The following is a 22,112-nucleotide window of genomic DNA, read 5'->3' as shown; positions in this document are numbered from 1 at the left end:
AAAAAAAAAAAAGTCGGCAGCACAGAAAGACCTTTAATTAATTCAGCTGATGAATAATGAGCTGACAATAGAAACTTGACTCATTAATTAGTTGCTTTAATAGATGACAAACTTAGAATAAAGGTCGTCGGCATCACATTTAAGTCTTTGACAATGGAAAATGAGCAAAACTGCATTCAAATTCTAATATTGGAAGTGTACCGTACGAAATATAATTTTATGAATTTTGATTTGTACACATACTCTTTTTTCCTTTTGGTTTTTCATAACCTCATTAATTATTATAACAACAGAAAGTAAGAAAAGGATGGCACTGCATTATTTTCCCAACAAGTCAATTTGAGGAGAAGAAATTTCTCTAACCAACTCATTCAAAGTGATATGAACTCAACATAAATTGTGATCTTTTTCAAAAACTAAAACGACGGAAAGTGAGAAAAGGATTGAATTACATCATTTTCCCAACAAGTCAATTTGAGGAGAAAAGAATTCTCTAACAAAGTAACAAACTCATTCAAAGTGATATAAACTCAGCATAAATTGTGCTCGATCTTTTGCAAAAAGCATGCGCATACGCATGCCTCTTTATTTTGATAGTGATCGAAAACTAGTCCACTTTGATTGATTGACCATCTTTCACATCTAACTAAGCCTAAGTGCGCGTTATCGAATCAAATATTGTGATTACCCTTCGGCATAATTACTTAGATGAAAAACTTAAGAATCACCAACTCTCTTATTCAAAAATCGGATTTGGATTTGGCATGAGTACCTATGGATACTCCAATTAAGCTTCTCATAATGGAGATCAAAATGTCAAATTGTTTTAGAATATTAATCAACTTCAACTTGGTGAGGTAATGCCCATATATGGAATGACGTGTGTATTATTAGCAGCGTATCATTATCCTTCTTTGTAGGATGAATATAGGGAGCGGTGACTTGTGATTATAAGAAAAAGATTATGAGATATGGTGGGGGAGGGATTTCTTATCTAATCATATGTGCAAGATCCCATCTTTTACTCTTTGTAGCTTGTCTTTACCAACTAATTCTTTTTTATCACCTTCTTCTAAAGGCTCTTCTTCTCTATCGGAGAAAGAAAAGAAAGAAACAAATAGTGAATTCCTAACTCCAATTATTGTCAATTATTGTGATTGCACTTGCCCCAAAGTTTATCAATTAATCTAGTACAATCATTTATATGCAGGGATAAAATGAGATAATGGAATCTCCAATAGTTCTAAAAGCAACTCTAACAACTTCCATATATTTTTATTTTTCTCTATTTTAGAAAAAAAAAATAAGTCTCTTTTACCCCAACAGATTCCCTAAAACTATCACCATTTTAGGGAAAGTGAGGAAAGAGAAAACCAAATTCTCTAACAACTCCAACAGCTTCTCCATATTTTAATTTTTTTTTCTATTTTAGGAAAAAATTAGCCTATTTTTCTCCAACAGATTCTCTGTATGGAGATTTTTAAGGATAGTAAGGAAAGAGAAAATCAAATTTCCTAAATTTACAGCAATCTCTAAAATTTAAGGAAGAAGTATGGAGATTTTAGATATTGTTATAAAATAGAGAATCTGTTAGGTCTCGTTTGTTAGCCAGGAAATCAAATCTGGAATGTGAAATAGTTTCCCATTCCATTAAATTGTCGTGTTTGATTAAGTCATAAGCCTGGAAATGAAAGTAAAATAAATGAGTTAGCCGGAGTTCAATTCCATAAAAGAGGCGGAATAGAAATACCATCTAAGATGTGGTATTTCAAGAGGCGGAATAGAAATACCATCTAAGATGTGGTATTTCAATTCCTTCACTCAATGGAATTGAAAATTTATTTGTTTAACATTTCATAAAATCTGGTCAATTAATAATTCTTATCTCCACTCATTCACTTTCAATATTCCATATTTAATTCGACATGAGTTGGCCGGAGTTCAATTCCTTCACTCAATGGAATAAAAAATTTATTTGTTTAACGTTTCATAAAATCTGGTCAATTAATAATTCTTATCTCCACTCATTCATTTTCAATCTTCCATATTTAATTCGATTGGACATTATTAGAAAATTATTAACAAATCAATTCTCTCAAACCATTTTCTAATCTCAAGTCTTGAATCCTTCCAAACACTACAAATGGAAATGCTAAATTAATTACACTCCATCCTTGAAAGGAAAATTAGTACAATTCATTTTCCCACTGTAACATTCCGGTCAACCAAATGGGGCCTTAGAGTTGGAGAAGAAAAATAGGCTAAAATTTTGACTTTTGATTCCCTATAATATAAAAATTATACGGAAGTTGTCGGAGTTGCTCTAAATTTACAGTAATCTCTAAAATTTTAAAGAAGAATTATAGAGATTTTAGAAATTGTTGTAAAATATGGAATCTGTTGGAGTTTGAGAAAAAAAAAGAGGCTAAAATTTTGACTTTTACTTCCCTATAATACATAAATTAGAGCAACTCCAACAACTTCCCCATATTTTGATTTTTCCTTATTTTAGGGAAAAATGAGCCTCTTTTGCTCAAACAGATTCTCTAAAACTATCCATATTTTAGAGATAAAGAGGAATGAGAAAACCAAATTCCCTAAATTTACAACAATCTCTAAAATTTAAGGAAGAATTATGGAGATTTTAGAGATTGCTGTAAAATCCTGTGTTGGAGTTGGAGAAGAAAAAAAAGTTAAAGTTTTGACTTTTGCTTCCATATAATACAGAAATTATAGGGAAGCTGTTGAAGTTGCTATAGAGAAGGTGTGATATGGGCTAGATGGTTACTTAAGCGGTTTTATCTTTTCTGAGTTCTGATTGTTTCATGATATGCTTAATATTTTCTTTTATTTTAAGTATTTTAGATTATATTACTTTTTGTATTCTTATTTGTGTAATCATTTTTACCAAAAAAAAAAAAACATAAAGATTGAACGATTCTAACTTAGAAATTAAGTCTACAGTAATTGAAAAGAAAGAGGCAGACGAAATTATTTTTCGTCCTTAATTAAAACACGCATAATTGCATATTCCTAAGTCTTCTTTTCAGGAATACGTGGAGTAAATGGGAACCAACGCTGGTAATTTGCAGTAACCAACCACGAACTAGATGGTAGATAAAATTTGTTCAAACATTGTGAAATATGCATACATCCATTTTTCATGAAGTGACAGCACAAAGATATAACATAATGGGACACAAACATTGATTGATCTCTGCAGTTTCTTCTGGTTGATCTGCTGGGTACCATTCAGATCCTCATAAAGGTCGGAAAATAAGAAAAGAAAATGCATTATAATATACAAGTATGCAAGCAAAGGTACCTCACCAGTTAGCTGCAGCCTTTGTTGGTTGGATTACTTTGGTCATTTTCGAAAACTCCAGGCCTCGTTTAAGTGATTGCTTATTCTGCTTTGTCCTTTTGGCATTTTGATTTTGCAGAGTGAAAATTAAGATTGCAAGTAAACCTAGCTTCTGATCGATTCTGTATTTGCCCTACTTTTTAAAGTTTGATTTGTATGATTGTATCACCTCCCTGCATATCTAACTAAAGTTAGACAGTGAACATGCCTTCAGGGACGAATTCAGATCTTTCTTGAAATCTTCAATTGGATGCTCTTGCCTTCTCTCTCACAGAGACTGACACACACTTACTCTTCTATTTAAGCTTTTCGATTAAACTTAGATGCATCCTTATTTTATCAAGGTCCAATGATTCATAATTGATCTACCCTAATCGATTCCTAGCTCCAATTAATACTACTTGTTTTACCAATTGTCATAGATATTTGTCTGTGTTTCCTTATCAGCAGTTATATATATTCATCAACTTTAAATTATTGTTAAAGTCACTGCTAACTACTTCGTATGTACGATATATCTTCCATGTCATTATCTTCTTACTATACGTAGAACATATAGTATTCTTCAACATTCACACTCGTATTTAATTGATTAATTCAGTTTTATGAGCATAAAATTTATGCATTTCTTCAATTGTATACTTGACAAGTTTGAACCCTTAGCCGATCATCACTACTTGTACAAAATAATACATGTATCACGTGTGCTCTTGCCTCCCTATACGTGTTGATCAATGGTACGTTGCATGCGTGTCATGCATTATCTTCTTACTATATGTAGTAACATATGGTATTCTTTAACATTTTACACTCGTATTTAATTCAGCTTCATGAGCAGAAAATTCATGCATGGTCTGAACTCTTAACCGATCATCATTACTTGTACAAGATAATACATATATCATCTGTGCTCTTGCCCCCCTATTTAGTGTGTATGCAATGTTTATGGACATTTGTGTCGATCAGTAATTGCATAGCTGGCAAATCTAACCCCTCGACGAGGTCACTATTAAAATTATATTATAATTCCACAAACATATGTATTGCGTTTGCTCTTATCTGCTCAGTACACACAATCTTTTAAGACATTCACACTTCTACGTAACTCATCTTCACAAAATCAAGAAATTTTTATAAATTATCAACTTAATACTCAGTATGTCTATATTGTAGAAATCACTGTCAACTATATCATATATTGAACACATCTATCGCCTTTGTTATTTGTCCCTATTGGGCATCTATTATATATGTATTGCTAAACATATAACGTTCCTATAAAATTAATTAACTATGTATTTTATCGTATAATTGGTGATGGTCGAATTAATTAGAGGTTAATGTGAACGGTTACTCTGTCGAATTTGGGCATGGAAATGATGAACTTCGTTTTGGGGGGGGGGGGGGGGGGGGGTGGTTCTAGGTATTTGAAGTAGATCCTGGATGGATGTCAAGTGTAACGGTTGAGTTTGTTTTAAATCTGTAGGACCCATGAAGGGCTCATGGGCCAACATGTCTTGGGTCTATTAGGACAGGATTAGGGAAGGGTGCCTTTGCGTGGGTACCCCCATTGTTTGGGTCAACTAGAGCATATTTCCCCACCAAAACCACACAAAAGAAACCCTAAAATAGACAGCCTTGTTTCCATGTGCTCAAATTTAAGAGCAACATTCCAAAACTACAACCTTCTTTGTGCTATGCCCCCCGCCCCCTCCTCTCCTCATCTATCTCATCTCTATTTCTACTTCAATTCCTAATTCCCAAATCATCTTTTGGGAACAAGGAAGAAAGGTAGGAAAGGAACTATACCACTCCATCTCTATGAACGTTCCCCATTTATATGTCCTTCCCCTTTCAAGGAACCACCATGGTTAGTTACAAGTAGCTAGCTTGCTAGATCCATCTATCTATATTCTGTTCCTATTCATTTATCCCATCATGTGTTTACATATAGTCATATTCTAGTAATTAGCACACATGTATTTGCGTATATAAATAATTCTTTTAAAAATAATTATGGCGGCTTATGTTATTCTTTATGATTTGACTTTGTTATCAATGATAATTCAGACACCTCAAATATTTTGTTTCTAACATATGAAAATATATATGCATACATTTTCAGTTACGATCGACTAAAAGTTTCTCTTTATAATACTACAAGGCTATGTTTGTTTCACTGGACTGTCATACCTTGCCTTAATTTCTATAAGAGTCCTGAACTCCTCAAGCTTGGATTATGCTATGTTATTCCCTAACCCATGTTTGGTCAGTTAGGACTAAAACTAGAGCCAACACCATCGACCTGAAGACCCGCAAAGCTCCAAACGGCAGCCGATCGGAACTCTGCCATCAGGCCACCTCCGGCAGGCGTACCAGCTGGGTTTGCAGGCGTACCAGCTGGGTTTGATCCATCTCGTCGTCACCGACGTTTCTCTTTCCTCGGCTGGTCTGGTTGCTAGTTGTGGAGAGAGAATCGGACCTTGAAAATCTTGGGTTCTCCTGCAGTTTCTGTACAAATTCCGGCGGCTCCGGCAATGTTTTGCGTACCAGCTGGGTTTGCAGGCGTACCAGCTGGGTTTGATCCATCTCGTCGTCACCGACGTTTCTCTTTCCTCGGCTGGTCTGGTTGCTAGTTGTGGAGAGAGAATCGGACCTTGAAAATCTTGGGTTCTCCTGCAGTTTCTGTACAAATTCCGGCGGCTCCGGCAATGTTTTGAGGTGCATAAGGTATGAAAGTTGATCTGCTCTTCGTGTTCTACATGCTAGTATACATGGTTTTTGAATTTGATAAAATTTTGGAAAATTTGATTTCTGGGTATTCGGCCACCATCGCTACAACCTTCTATGGCAGTGATTCTAGGTTCAATTGGGGATAGAATGAGGTGTGCTTGTGTTTAATCTCATAATTAGTGAAAGTTGCTGAGAAGGAGAGCAGAACGAGAATTTTCAGTAGAAGGTGAAAATGAGAGCTTCCATAATCCCATGGTTTTTGGGGGGTTTATGGTAGAAGGTGTTTATGAGAATTTGGGACTCTAGAGTCTCATTTAAAACAGTCCTTGCTGTTGCCAAACATGGGATTTGTGTAACACAAGCTGATAGGGATGTCCAATCCCATGAAACAAATATAGCCCAAGTTCCTTAATCAGTGTAATCTACAACGCATGCCAGGTTGAAAATAGGTATTGAATTGCTTATCACTAATTTTTCAATATCAAAAGATGAATTATGGGTTTAAGGAACATGGTTTATGCTATTTTTTATGATTTGACTTTATTAATAATAATAGTTAAGACAACTCAAATGTTCATGTTTGTAACGTATGAAAATATATATGCGTACATTTTAAGTTACGTTAGAGTCTTTTTTTTTTCTTTTTCTTTTTTAATACTACAAGTTTCTTAATCAGTGTAATCTACAGTGACCGAAGGTTGAAGACTATAAACATAGGTGTTGAATTACTTATTACTAATCATTATTGGGGGAGGATTTAGTACATCGACGTGCACTTGCATCGACATAAATGGATGGTTAGATTATATTAAATACACTCTTAGGTTGTTAATAAAAATATTAATTATAAATATCAAAAGTTGAGATTATCTTATAAGTGTTGTGTCATTTGCACCGTCGGTGCATACAATAATTTCAATTATTTCAATGTCAAAAAATGATATGGGTTTAAGGAACATGGGTTACTGCTTACTAGCATTGTACATAAATCATGGAGTTGACTCAATAATTCTTTTCTAAATTATGTCCATAATACATACATGTGGGTTTTTTTTTCAGATTAATTAACAAAACAATAATGTTAGTGAACATCAAATATTAATTGCCATGTCTCCACAAGGTTTATTAATTTGGGCAAAAATATGGTAATGGCACACTATGCACATAGTTGGTTTCATTCTCAAAATAGAAGGTTATTTATCAGTGTAAAGTAATGTGTTGAATACTGTTTACTATTTTACTATGTATAGTGAATTGCCAACTACCATGGAACTTTCCATTATTAGGCTAGTTGTAATTAGCTTGAAACAAATGTCCCTCTAATCGGTCTTAAAAGAAATATAAAAGGAGTTGATCAAGAAAAACTCCATTTAACTTGGGGTAGCAAGAGTCATCATAGTTATAGGTAAAACTTATATTTTAATTTGTGCAGCTATTAGATTTTGAATTAGCTTATGCAATATAAAATGATAATCGAAATTCTCAGAAAGCTCGGAACATTCCATACGAATAAACAAAAAAAATTAGGTTTTTCAAAAAAGAAAAGGCTGTGATAATTTCAATAAAAATAGAAAATAAATAATTTTGAAAATCTAGTGGTGGGATATAATAATACTAATAGGAAAAGACAAGGGTAACATTGTCCTCAAAGAATTGAGAAACAATGTTATTAACAAATCCCCCTCTCCCCTCTCACTCGTTGACCCTTAGAATTCCAATGGCGGCCCCTACGCCGTTGGCCTTGCTTACTTAGCTTCTCCTCCCTCTCTCTCTCTCTCCCTCCTAAAAATTAAAACCCACCACCTCCTCTCTTTTTCTCTCTGTCTCTCTCTTCCTAGTATTTAAAACCAAGACACACTTCAAGTAACAGACGCAAGACTTAGGAGCTAGGAAGAAAGAGAGGCTAGTGATCAACATGGAGCTATGGTCCTGGCTCAAGTTTGTGTCCCTGTGTTTCATTCTTGGAGTTTTTGGTCTGAGGATTGTGGTGTTGCTTTGGTGGAGGCCCAGAAGAATTGAGGAGCATTTCTCAAGGCAAGGGATCAGAGGACCTCCTTATCAGTTCTTCATTGGAAATGTCAAAGAGCTTGTGGGGATGATGATCAAGGCCTCTTCTCAAACCATGCCTTCTTCCTGTCACAATATTCTCCCCAGAGTCCTCCCTTTTTACCATCACTGGAAAAAAATCTATGGTAATTAACCACCTCTCTCTCTCATCACCTGGTTTTCGTTGTTTTATAACCTGAACAAAGAAGAAGAAGAAAAAATTTCACCAAGTTTTCACAACTGGGTTTTCAATTTCTTGGCTTGATATTGCATTCATGTATCTGTTGGTGAATTGGAGCGTATGATAAGTCTTCTATCTTCTCTCTTTGGTTTCTGTGTTTCAAAAAAAGAAAGAGATAAGAGTCTTGAAGTTAAATGATTAAAGTGGTAGTGATGGGTGTGCTAGCTAGCTAGCTTGTAGCTAGCTGCTATGCATGATTGTTCCTTTAGCTTGGTTTGTGATGGTGATCAGAATTTGAGGCTTTTTAGAAAAGGCTCATTTTTAGTTTTGGGTACTTCTTCTTCAGCCTTTTTTCAGGCTGCTTTTTCTGAGCTTTTTGGATGCTTGATGTTAAAGTTCAGATTTTGTTCTTTTCCACAGCTAGCTATCTGTTTTCCCCCCTACTTCTCTATCTCATTGTGTAATCCGTTCTCCTTCAAGAAAATGGTGGTAAACTCAATTTCAGACAAATTAATTTTGAGCTCTGCATCAACTTTTTTTTCTGTGGGGAAAGCAAAGCTTTTCATTTACTTTTTCAGTTTTTGATTGTCGTCCTCTTTCGTTTGTTTTCATTTGGGGGCTTGGAGTCCCCAAATCAAGGCCTTTGTATGTATGTATCTGTTTGGTATTGCTATATAGCTAATTCTTGGGTTGTCTTCTTCCTCGATCCCTCTACTTTCTTTTGTTTTTGTTCTCTCTCTCTCTCTCTCTCTCTCTCCCCCATTGTAGGGTCTACACTATCCATTCCATACTTATAACTAATTGTATCATAAAACTTGTTTAAAATTCTTTCGAATAGGTGCATCATTTCTTGTGTGGTTCGGACCAACAGTTCGGCTCACCGTCTCCGACCCCGATCTTATCCGCGAAGTATTTACTTCCAAGTCGGAATTCTACGAGAAAAATGAGGCTCACCCACTTGTGAAGCAACTCGAAGGCGACGGCCTCTTGAGCCTTAAAGGTGAGAAATGGGCTCACCACAGAAAGATCATTACCCCTACATTTCATATGGAGAATCTCAAGGTAACTCTCAAGCTAGCTAGCTAGCTAGTCCTGAAGCTCTCCTAATTAATTGTGACAAGTAATAATTCCAATTTCATTAATTTTGATGATTAATGAGATTTCAGTTACTCATACCTGTCATGGCAACGAGTATGGTGGATATGATGGACAAATGGTCAGCAATGTCGTCCGACTCTGGTGAGGTTGAGATTGAAGTTTCCGAATCGTTCCAAACCCTAACCGAAGACATTATTACCCGAACTGCATTTGGAAGCAGCTACGAAGACGGCAAAGCCATTTTCAGGCTACAAGCTCAGCAAGTGCTCTTCGTTGCCGAGGCCTTTCAAAAAGTCTTCATTCCCGGCTTTAGGTAACATATACATATATATACATTAAAAAAAAAAAAAAAAGGTACTGTCTATCATGTTATGTTATCAAACGTTAATTAACAAATTTAATTTGTTTTTTAGATTTGTACCCACGAGACGAAACATAAACTCTTGGAAATTGGATAAGGAAATTCGGAAAAAGCTCATGAAGTTGATCGATCGACGGAGAGAAAATTCGATCAACAATGTGAATGGAAAATGTTCCAAGGATTTATTGGGGCTTATGATTCAGGCCTCGGATTCTTCTTCACCACCATCCAATCTTGACGCCATCACTGTGAACGACATTGTTGAAGAGTGCAAGAGCTTCTTCTTTGCTGGCAGCCAAACCACATCCAATTTGCTGACGTGGACGACGGTTCTCTTGGCAATGCACCCTCAGTGGCAGCTGCAGGCACGTGCCGAGGTGCTCAGGGTGTGCGGATCACGTGACATACCCACCAAAGACGATGTCGTAAAGCTCAAGACGGTAAGCAACACTAGGACAAAAATCATGTCTTGTCTCTTACCCCCCCCATGTTTGTTTCCTCTCATAACAAAAAACCAAACTGCCACCTTTTGCTTTCTCATCCTACGTGTCCAAGGCACGTAAGGGTATTTTAGGCGTTTCATAATTTTTATTTTAAGTGATCGTTGTCTGCAGCTCAATATGATCCTGAATGAATCTCTAAGGTTGTACCCGCCTACGGTCGCGACGATCCGACGGTCGAGAACGGATGTGGAGCTCGGGGGATATAAGATCCCCCGTGGGACCGAGCTTTTGATCCCAATCCTGGCCGTTCATCATGACCAGAGCTTATGGGGAAATGACGTGAATGAGTTCAACCCGGCCCGGTTCGCGGAGGGCGTGGCTCGGGCCGCCAAGCATCCGGTGGCGTTCATTCCTTTTGGGCTTGGGCTCCGCACGTGCATCGGGCAAAATCTAGCGCTGTTGCAGGCGAAATTGGCCCTCGCCATCATGCTCCGTCGGTTCTCGTTTAAGATGTCCCCCACTTATCAACATGCACCAACGGTCCTGATGATGCTTTACCCTCAATATGGTGCACCCGTCATTTTTCAGCGTCTCCCCCAAGATCACGGACAGGATCAAGGGTCTTGATCTATCTCTGCTCCTATGCATACCAATCCTTTGTGTCTGAGTGCGGGTATAGGATCCCAAAGTTAATTGACTGAAATACCCATTCGGTCGATTTACTCAATTTGGTTTTTTACTTTCTTCGTGTTTTTTTTTTTTTTTTATGCTGGGTTTTCATATAACTATAGGAGCTAAAGTGGCATATATCTTAAGAGAATATGTTGAATTCCCTTTAACCTAGCGTTACTGACCCCCTCATGAACAGGACCATGGTTTTTTACCAAAGGAAAGGTATTAACCTTGGCATGTAAGCTTTCTTTTCTCAATCTAGGAATTAGTAAATTGCTAACAGGTAGGTAGCTAGCTTCTTCATCTATCTTTCTCTCGTTTGTATGTAATGTATATTCTGTTCTGTTGCTACAAAGTTTTGTACCATCAGTTTCGATCAATGAATCTTTAATTGGTTGCATCAATGATTTCTAGTTTTCCAATAAACTCCGGACCAAATCGATCAAAATAGAACCGATTCAATTTTAATACGTTTTAAATGACCAAATCAGTCATAGAATTAGCAGCAAAGTTTACTTTGAGGGAACACATCAAAACTGAAGTAATAAATATCTGAACTATGAGTCGACTAATTTACTATATCATTTGTTCAGCTCGATCAATTCCCATTTGTAGAAGAGAGGGTTTAGTTGATTAGAAACCAAGTTGTTGCAACCCAAAAAAGAAAATGTAGCAATGTATGTTTCCAATGCAAAAGTATGCGTACATCAAACATTTGCTTATTTTATGGCTCACTCGAGCTCACTCTAGAGCAGCTGTCTATATGTATAATATATGCTTGCTTATATACATGGCTACAGCCTACAAGTTAAGGAATTCAAAACGGAATGTATATAGGTTTCTAATACCAATTAGGGCAACAACAATAATGATCTTGAAGTCCATGAAAATTAAATCGTTGTTCTCTCACATTGCAACAAGTTTTAGCTATTTTGAGGTGCCCTTTATAAATTATCAACATGGGGTGCTCAAATCCTTCACTACCCTATTATTTATAAGAATGAATGTATTCTTGATTAGATTATGGTATTGTTAGTAGATGCAAACACTAAACTAAAGCAAGGAGTGACTCATGCTTTACCCAAGGCATGAAATGTTGTTTTAATTAAGAATAAAAGCAAAGGTGAATGTGAATCCAGCATGCAAATACACTTTTTTGATACATTCTCCTTTTATGGGTTTTAGGGCTTTTTGAGTTTTGAGTTTGTTAGTTTAATTTGAAAGATTTGTTTTTGTTGAGAGATGTAATTGTAACAACCTTTCTTTCTTTTTGTATTGCTTTTTGGGATCTCCTCATGCTCTTGGAAGGTAGCTATAGTTTTTGGGGTTTTTGATGGTCCCCAAAGTAGCATGTGGGTTTGGAGCTTTGGTACAAATCAAATCTCCTCTCTTCTATTTCAATTTGTATTTTGGTGTATTTTAGCTGTTGTTAAAGCCTTAAAGGAATCAAGAGCATGCCAAGAAGCATGTGATCTCATCACTCATCCCTAATTTCCTTATCTATATGACTCATAACTTTCGATTCCTTCTTATTTTAGGGAATGAAAAAACTTCTTCTTATTTATCAGCTTCTATAAAAAAAATGAGTTATTATTTTCATTATGCGCGTTAAATTTAAATGTAATAAGAATAAGATAACACATAATTGTACACAACAAGTGGTAAGATAGAAAATCCATATATCAATCTCTCTCACACTCTCGCTTTCGATGAAGGGCGTATATTATGTATTGGGGAATTAATGGTGATTATAACCTGATTATTCTTCCTTATCACGAAGCATGATTAATTATCTAGAATAAAGTGCTAGACAAGGACCATAACCATTATTATGTATTGCGCATTCCTTAATCTTGGGGGAAGTGTTCTTTGCTTTCTATCTGAAAATCTGAATGGAAGAGAGAGGGAGAGAGGGCATGAGGAAGAGCCAGAATTGCCTTTACGATACTCCAATCACATAAAACTAAGAATATAATGTTTTCACGTACCCATGATTCTCCTCCCAATAGTTTAATCTGCAACACACTTCCCCTCATAAATAGTAATCCATGTCCTAATCTTGGCCCTTAATTTTAAATTTACAAAGCATGCTTCTAACATTAACATCTAGGCAATGTCTCCCTCATCGAGCTAGACGACAAACCCAGCTCTCCAATGGATCCATCTCAAAAGGTCAAGCTAGCTAGCTCCATGGTTTCGTAAATATATACAAGACAGCAATGCAGAAAAACTTGGAGTAAAGTTGAGGTTATTTTGAACCCCATTTTGTTTTTGTGCAAGTAGCTAGCCGTTTGAACCCTAAGAACAGCAATCAGATTACATATATATCTGTCAGGAACTAGAAAAATTGATCTGTCTCAGGAATTGAAATGGGTTTTTTGTCCCCTGCCTTCTTCAGCCAGATTAAAAATATGGGTTTTATAGATCCCTAGAAAATGGTTTAAGATGTAGCTAGGGTTGTGGCAGAGTCATCTGTATTTTTTAATTTTCCCTAATATAATGAATCAAAACCAGCTAGCTAGCTAAGTTTATAATAGTGTAAATCCCCCCACCAATGTCTCCCAAATTTGCAGTCATGCCAAAGCGATTGAGCTGGCTCATGTAATGTCTGCCCTTGATTAATGCAACACTGTCGGTCTGTCATAGACCAAAGGCCTCCTATGCCCTTCTGTAATTCTCTTCTGCATTATGATTGGCAATGGCTACTCTTTCTTTATGCTCTATACATCATCCATATCTCACTGTTTTGCCCAATCTTTACCTACCATTTGATTACTGGGATGGCTTAGAAGTCTCTATTAGTTGTTTTGGAAATATGACAGATATTTAGCAAAACCATTTTTAATAGAGCATGATGAGTGATGAATGTCTCCTCCTACTGAACATAAATCTTTCACTGTGACGGTGAAACAATGTGACAATATTGATGTGGTGTAATAGGCGATCAATAATTAACATAGCTGACACATTGTTTAACTATTACGTGGTTGTTTTATGATCACTCGTTAAAGTCATCATATTACAAGGGTACAAGCCAATCGATCCCGAAAAAAAGAAACCAAAACTGGTTGATTGAACTCTCAAACCAATTGTTTAGAACATAGCAAAAACACGTTTACTTAACTCAAAAGGGAGTGGCATGAAGTAAAATCACAACACCACCAAAAAATGGGCATTGAAAACAATAAATGGTGTAGTACAGCTTAGGTATAGGGAAGGGCAGCTCATAAATATATGTAGAAATGACAACAACTTAATACTTTTCGAATGCCATGTTATGTGTCGATATTGGGGATATTGGTACAGATGAGGACCAAAATGTATCTGTCAAACCAAAATCGTGAAAAAAGCTAGGTCATGGTAATAGCTTTGCATCTGCATCATCTTTGTAATAGTAGCCACACCTAAAACATTGTTGGGGAGGAGGCAGTAGTACCAGTACCACCCTACAGGTTAAGGTCCTTAAGGACCATCGAGGAGGATTAGCCCAAACAAGACCCATACATCTCTGTCTATATCTCTCTCTCTCTCTTTCTTTGTGTGCCTGAGTGTTTAGAGGAGGAGCACAATCACATGGGAATACCAATCATGGAGGAGAAGAGAGTGAGACAATAGCAGAGAGGATCTGGTGGGATCCAAATAAATGCACCACCACCCCCCACACTCATTTTTGTTAATCCAAAAGAGCCTTTCTTGCTAGAAATTTAAGAAAGGAATGACACCTTGGAACTTTGTTGCTCATCTCAGAGACAATGCCACCTGTGTGATTGCCTGTTTGCTTCTATTCAAGATTCTGATGGAGAAGAAGAGCAAAAGTTCAGGACGCCTGTAAACTTGAAGAGTGCCATGTGGTTATCTGTATAGTCAAACACGTTTTGTGAATAAGATGGTGGTTATGCCAATTAAGCATAATTAACTTGTGAATCATGCTCAAGATATCTGCCTGTAATTTTATTAGAAATAGAGATTTGACTTGTCCAAAAATGAAGGGAAAAAAAAGCCCTTGTGCAGCTTCTACAAAAAAAATAAAATGAAAGAGAGACAGAAAATATACGAAGAATCTTTAGCCAGATATGCATAAGAATGATTTCTGGGCAGGTTTTCTTCCAGGTCATACAGTACCATAGAGATGGAATTCATTAAGATTCTAAGAAGTGGGTTGCAATCCAATATTGCATCGATGAAGCCCAAGAATTGTATATTCCGTACCATACAAGATTTATACATAAAGCCCAAAAGATGGTAATTTCAGTTGCAAGCATTCTTCTTGCTGGTTTAGAGTGTCATACAAGGTTCCAGCTTTCAATTAAAGTTCAAAGCTTCATCTGTCAAAATGCATACCAACTTAAGACGCTTACAGTTGGTCTCGATGACAATTAAACTGTCTGAAAAGAATATCTGGATAAAAGAATAATCAGTCCGAAAATTCAGCTGGATTATTCTGTTGCATTCTCTGAAATCTTCTCAAGTACGAAAAACAATCAATGAAAATTCGGCTTCAGAATTCCACTGCATTGTCCAAAAGAATGTCAGGGACGAATGTACATGTGAACAAAAAAAATTTTAGCTTAATCATTTGATTTGCCAAAGCAATGATATTTTGCTGATGCAGTTCAATGAATTTGTCAGATCATATGCTCAAGATCCTCAAATAGTTCCATCAAATTGAACAAAATACTGAGTAGGCCTGATTTACTAGTTCCTCCAATCTTGCCAAAAAGTAAATAAAGTTGGTGATTAACACCGTTCAAAGCTCTCTACTTAGTTTCCGGAGGATTGACCAAACTGATATATATTTCTCATAGAACAATTCTGCAGCAGAAACCGTAAAAACTGTAATTCCAGGCTGCGTAAATCAAAACTTGAAGCCACGCAACAGAAACAAGTGAGATGTATACAGCTTGAGATGGAGGAATGAAAAGACATTCTGAGGTCATTCACGCCAAACGGAACATGCACAACAAGTTATATTTTCATTTGTCTATGTGGGCTCAGTAACCATCTATTATCATCAGATTTGTTACCTTTAAGTTACCCATACCATCCGCACATGTTCATTCGATACTCTGCTCACTGGTTCAAATGAATATTTAACATAATCACCATAGCATAAAGCAGCAGATGCGAGGGACCAAATGAGCAATGCAACAGTACCAAGCAGATAAGTTCAAAAGGAAACATATAATGAATAGGCAGTAGGGAATTCGGTGGTCAAACAGGAGATGATATCTTCCTACTACTGACACTCAGAAAGTTGGCAATTTGGTTACTGATTATCAAAAATTTTATGGACAATTTGAGAGCAAATTACATATTCTTGCTGATCATAGTAAGATGCCAACCTGTATGCTATCAAGTGAGCCACCATGCAATGAAACAAAATCACACTTTCACTAATACAGTTATAGTCAATAGATTATACATCTCCCAAAGAGAATGTTTAGGAAGCTAGCAATCAAAACCATCTTCAGCCCACAAAGTGGTCAAGCAAGCATCATAGAGGAGGCATGTGTGCAGATGTGCATGCATATAAGTTTCAGATTATATTCATTGCATCTATTGCAGAAGTTACATGTAAAAGTCATCAAGTTACAAATTTCAGAGGCACCTATGAGTATGTTGCATCACAAGTAGACTTATAAGCAAGTAGAGGTTGTTGAGTCTTCATCTCAAAATCATGATTGAAGTTTTGACCAAGTCATAAAATTGAAAATAACCTAAAATATCCTCAAGTTCTTCATACTATACATTTGACTTCAGAATAATCAGCACAACAATTCTCTCCAGGTAAGGTTTCTTGCTACTTCACTTCATTTTAGAAATTTCTTGTATTGACTGAATCAAGATATTGCCCTTGTATACAATTACAATATCCAGACTAAACAAGAAAGGCACCAAAAGAAAAGGAAAGACAATATGAAATGCAACTGTGTTCACAAGATAGAAATTTCTAACAGATTGAGACTAATAACAGAAATCAGCAAGTCAAATCAATTGTACATGAATGAGCTGAAGCAGAGGTTTGAAATAAAACCTTTCAAGCATCCACATCTCAGGTCATCCCCATGTCAGCCACAAGATTCTTGTCTTACACCCTTCAGCAAAACAGGCATCTAAGGCTCACAGGTGGCCTGAAATGGAAGAATGCAGAAACCAAATGTAATACAGCATCATAAGCCGTCCTGTAACCGAGAGAAAGCTGGCCAGCCCCAGCATCAACTTTGGAGACTTGGAAGTAAGGGGACAATCCTCCTACTTAGGCCCTGGAAAACCCAGGGGAAGCATCAATACTTGTCCACAAATGAAATGGTATACTTCCAAGTGATAGGGTGACAATCACGTCATGTACACATATAACTATGATATATCTCATGATCAGGACATCTAAGAGAAAGCTGCAAGCTTTACAAACAAAAAAGAGAACCAAAAATAAAATAGACATATGCAAATCAAACTTACAAGTTGATTACTTGCAGGAAAACATCCATAACATCTCAAACAGTTACATATATAGGCAACTTCCTATATAAACATATGATGAACCTCATAATCATGATATTGCTATTAGTACAACCCCAGAGAAAGACAAACAGAAGAATATGATTGATACAGAAAGATGTCTATGATGTGTACTTAGAAAAGTTTGTACTACATTGAGTCTGAACTTTGAACTGAACCACTGTGTTTTACTAAATACAAAAGGATGTGAAAACAACTCATCTTGTTTCTTACAGTGCAGCCAGGTCATTATGAAAATCTTTCATCAGATTCTACAGCTAGAAGGAAAAATGAATCACAAGACATAATTCCCGTTTTCCTGTCATCTAATTTGAATGTTGTTATCTGTAGAAATTAAGTTTCTAAGCTCCATTAAATGTTCATCATTTGATATATGAAGCGAAAGACGAAGATTTGTCACCAATTCTTCTTGCTCCCAGCTTAAAGGTCCTGATGCATGCAATGCCTCTATCGTGCAACGGTAGGCTTGCAGCTCTAACCTATGGATCTCAGCAGCCAAATCTTTCTTTGTGGGAAGGACACAGTTTCCTTCCTCATATCCCAACTGACAAACAGATTGAGCATCACAAAACTGGTCTTCAAAATCTCCAGTAGATCCAGAAGAAACATGATGAGGTGACTTATAGGGATCATTGCTACCGATGCTACAACTACCTACCGAGCACGTAACAGTATCGACATCTTCCGACTTTAAGTTAACAGCAAATAAACACCCAACATTACCACTTGGGTTCCTCTTTTCTAAATCAACCACAGACAATACAGTTGTTCCGTTGTTAAGAGAAGCACGTATTTCTTTTCCACCCAGCATCTGACTTGGCAAAGCAACATCTACCTGTTCAGCAAATCTAGATAAGTTGCTAGCAATGACTCTGTGACACCTGCATTCTTTCTCAACTACTCGAAACTTCTCAGTACCTCCACCATGCGCTTCATCTTGAGAATACAAGTAGGATGATCCTCTCTTCAGATTCTGAGAGGATGCAGTGTGGGATTTCTGGAAATTGACTTTCTGAGCTTCAAGGCATGATTTTTGGCTGTACTTTAGAGTTGAAATTGCACCATGTTTTCCATTCTCATATTGGCTTGAACCCTGAGTGCCAGAAAGTTAAGAAGAAATTAGCACGTGAAAGCAACATAGATAACAGCTTGTGAAAGCTGTATTATATAGCCGTTATAACAGACTAAATTTCAACTTCAAATATTCAAAGTGAAACACCTAAATATGGAGTTCAAAGAAAGAATAAATATTGGATGAAACATAGATATCACAAGAAGATCCTCAACACTCAAAAGAATTTTGCTCTTAAAACTGCAAAAGATTCAGATGATATTACCTTTCCAACCACAACCCATTTGTCATCTTGCCAGAACTGTCTGACTCGAACTTCCAGTTTCCCAACTTTATATTCCCGGCAGGATCCAACTATCCTGACCAAAAAGTACTTGCTCCCTAAAACATCAGAAATAGTTGCCATTTTCCATGAAAAATTGTCGAATACCTCAACAACATCACCAGGAACCCAATTCTCTGTAACTTCCAGTGGAGGAGGGCAAGGCCTAATTGCAGTTCTGTGTACCCTCTCCACAACGGTCTCATCATTAGCAGCCTCTACTCCATCATATCTAACAGTATACTTGTGGCCGTCACGGCAGATGATCTTGGCACAGCACCAAGATCCTGAAGGCACCTCCTTTTTCCTCAGGACTTCCACATTGCTCCCTTTTTTGAATCTCATGATGCTATTATACAACCGCCCCAATTCTCGATCACAAAACCTGCTTCTGAACAAGAGAACAAACTTAAGACACAAGGCAAAAGTCACAATACAAGATTCTCAGTTTTGAAATGAGATGATAATAGTCTTAAAATCCCACAAGGAACAGTACAGAGGATCCAAGGTGATCAAATGATTAATATAACGATAAAAAGGAACATCGCATTTTGGGGAATATTATCAAACAAATAAGATCTCTCACGTCTATGTCTTAGCTGGGAATCATTTAAAGTTCCAATTTTTATCCACAGAAAAGGATATAAAATCTAAAAACTTGAAGCATTCCATTACTAAAATCAGAGAAATAAATAAAAAGATCAAAAATCTAAATCAAGCTGCCAAAACATATGCTCTGCTTGGCTGCTGACAAAATGCAAGAAGATAAAAAGCACCATACTTACAATTCCTAAGTTTCACATTGATTATGACCTCAAAAAACTCAAATTAGCACTCAACTGAGCTTAAGACAACTCCATGTTTTAGTTTCATCGACCCAATTTCATCTACCAAACAAGCAAAACAAACCAAGACCCAATTTTTTTTATTCTTGTTTGCACCGTTTTCTCAGCAAATAAGGAGTTGGGTCAGAGAAAACAGATTGACCCAAGAAGAAAAATCATAGCTTTTCTGCAAATTTGTAATCTTCATGAAGAAGAAGAATTGAACTGAATAATTAAGATGGAAAGATTGAAAGCACAGATATTGATCATGTATTGTAAATGCAGAAAGAGATAAAAAGAAACGTAAAACAGAGAGTTTAACTGACCTTAATGTCAATTCAGAGAGAGATTGGCTATCAGAAAAAAAGTTTGAAAGTCTGTGATGATGATTCTTCTTCTTCTTGTTGTGTTTGTTTTAGTTTTTTGGTTTTTGATATTAATTATTAATTTTGTGAGTATTTAAAAGGTCCAAATATTTAGCTTAATAAGCAACGAATATGGCATGGTGTCTATGCCAAGTTGCCATCTACCCAAGAATAGCTTGGTGAGGTGGGCCTTAACTGTAACATCTTATGGTAAATTATGGGTGTGCACTATGGCATATACCCACTTTCTTCTCTAATTTTTTTTTCCTACAAAAAATAAAATATTGCTTTAGTAGTTTCGATTATTTAGTTTGTGGTTTTTCATCTTGATAATGCAAGTAAAAAATGTTAAGCACAAAGCGAACTATTCTCTTACCATTTACTAAAGATAATGCAAGTCAAAGTAAATAATGTAAATTCTTTAAGCTGAGTTATCAACTTTCACAGCCCAATTTTTCTTTCTCTTTTTTGTATATATTTAGTTCTTTACATATACACGAGCTAATTGGAATTGGATTGTGTTCTGTTGTGCAATTGCCTTGTCTTGTATGGCAAGTTGAGATGTGGATTAATAATGAGTAATCTATAAGTAGTTTGAGGTTTGAGGTTCGAGGTTCGATTGTATATATCTCATGGAGTCATGGTATTCACCAAAAACCAGAAAAAAAGACGGTACAATTGTTTGAAATATTTTCATAAAAAAGGTTCATGCTTGGGGGAGGTGGAGCCAGAACGATCTGTTACCCTACTTAAAAGAAGATGATAAGGTAGTGTAATAAGTTGGTCATGCATGTTTCCCTTTCTTTCAAATGAAATATATTCAAAGTTTTAAATGAGTGAACCATATTGTTGGGGTTAGTTTTACTTTATAAAAAAAAAGAAAAAAAAAAAGAAATAGAATTCTAAGCACAAGTCTTACAGCCCAACTGTTAGCCCTAACATCTATATACTAGACATTGCTGTATTTCCTTCGCTCTTCAATCTCAATGTCAATATTCAAACATAAAATACTCCATTAGATGATTATTGTCGATAATTTCTCTTAGAAAAGATATCTTAGTGAAAAAAAATTGTTACTTAATATCATGATTCATACATATTAAAAATTCTGACATCTTTTACCGTCTTTTCCTCTGAGATTCAATATACATATGATGTAAATACATTTCTATAGATCTTAATATTTATGAGAAGAACTTTGAAATGGTATAAAAGTACTTATAATAACATTATCGATTTCAAAATTTAATTCTCTTGTTAAAATACTTGATTATCCTTCTAAATATTCAGCCATAAACAGTGTCAACTCATTTTTTGACCAGACTCACTCTTCAAGGTCACAAATGCATGAGTTGCTTTTGGTCCTTATTCATCAAATTCATTTCAAACTTTTCAAATTAATTTTGCTTCTAAAAGTTGGGAATTACATAATATAGTTTCCTAATATATTGGAATTCTTTGTCAAGGGTGGAAAATATTTGTTTGGACACGTGAGTTTTTGTATTCTGAAGACCAGTTTAGCAAGACCTCCTAATCTCCTAAATATAGAACCATGGTCAAATTGTCATACTTTGAATTGTAGTAAATGGCCAGCCCTAGCAAGATGTGTATATGATTAGTGATTTTGACTCGTGAATTCTGAACATGTCAACACGCACATTGCAATAAAAAACGAGAGAGAGAGAGAGAGAGAGAGAATTAAACTAATGTGATCGATGTTTGCCTAATTATCTATCTCATCAAATTAAGTCTCTAGTTGTCATCTTTATCATGGATAACAAATAAAGTCCTTTTCCCAATCCCTATCGCCAGAATCGAACCACATCTTCTTGGGCAATATATATGTAAGATATTAGGATAGCCACCATGAAAATGGCCACACTTCTTATATTAAAGTTTGGATTAGATTAGTATTTCAAAATGAGATATGATTCTGGTGCAAAGTAGTGTCTTATGTGATCAATTATTCATATTGTTTTCGATGACATGAAACGAAGGTACATTTGTATATGATATGCATATATAAGATGTTACTTCATAATCACGTTATTTTGTAAAGCAACTTTATAATGTTAGTTGGCTAGCTTCATTTTGATCATATATATATATATA

General features: G+C 36.0%; 2 protein-coding genes across 3 annotated transcripts; one reads left to right on the top strand and one right to left on the bottom strand.

Moving 5' to 3' along the window:
* Positions 1-7,808: 7,808 nt before the first annotated feature.
* On the top strand, positions 7,809-11,264 carry LOC112188532 (cytochrome P450 734A1). The gene is made up of 5 exons (XM_024327663.2): positions 7,809-8,289; positions 9,163-9,386; positions 9,491-9,735; positions 9,836-10,223; positions 10,398-11,264. The coding sequence occupies exons 1-5, from the start codon at positions 8,013-8,015 to the stop codon at positions 10,851-10,853; spliced, it is 1,590 nt and encodes a 529-aa protein (XP_024183431.1). The 5' UTR covers positions 7,809-8,012; the 3' UTR covers positions 10,854-11,264.
* Positions 11,265-16,727: 5,463 nt separating this feature from the next.
* LOC112189273 lies at positions 16,728-20,120 on the bottom strand. Of its 2 annotated transcripts, none has more exons than XM_024328565.2 (3): positions 19,962-20,120; positions 18,755-19,202; positions 16,728-18,510 (listed from the first exon to the last, which is right to left on the bottom strand). In XM_024328565.2, the coding sequence occupies exons 2-3, from the start codon at positions 19,154-19,156 to the stop codon at positions 17,719-17,721; spliced, it is 1,194 nt and encodes a 397-aa protein (XP_024184333.1). In that variant the 5' UTR covers positions 19,157-19,202; positions 19,962-20,120; the 3' UTR covers positions 16,728-17,718. The 2 variants fall into 2 exon arrangements, with proteins under 2 accessions (XP_024184333.1, XP_024184335.1); XM_024328567.2 differs by having other exon boundaries at positions 18,755-19,196; positions 19,962-20,098.
* Between the last annotated feature and the right edge of the window lie 1,992 nt (positions 20,121-22,112).

This window comes from Rosa chinensis, chromosome 2 (assembly GCF_002994745.2).
Source record: "Rosa chinensis cultivar Old Blush chromosome 2, RchiOBHm-V2, whole genome shotgun sequence".
Taxonomy (NCBI): domain Eukaryota; kingdom Viridiplantae; phylum Streptophyta; class Magnoliopsida; order Rosales; family Rosaceae; genus Rosa; species Rosa chinensis.
The sequence above is the reverse complement of the archived record's forward strand: the minus strand, read 5'-3'. Positions and strand labels throughout refer to the sequence as shown.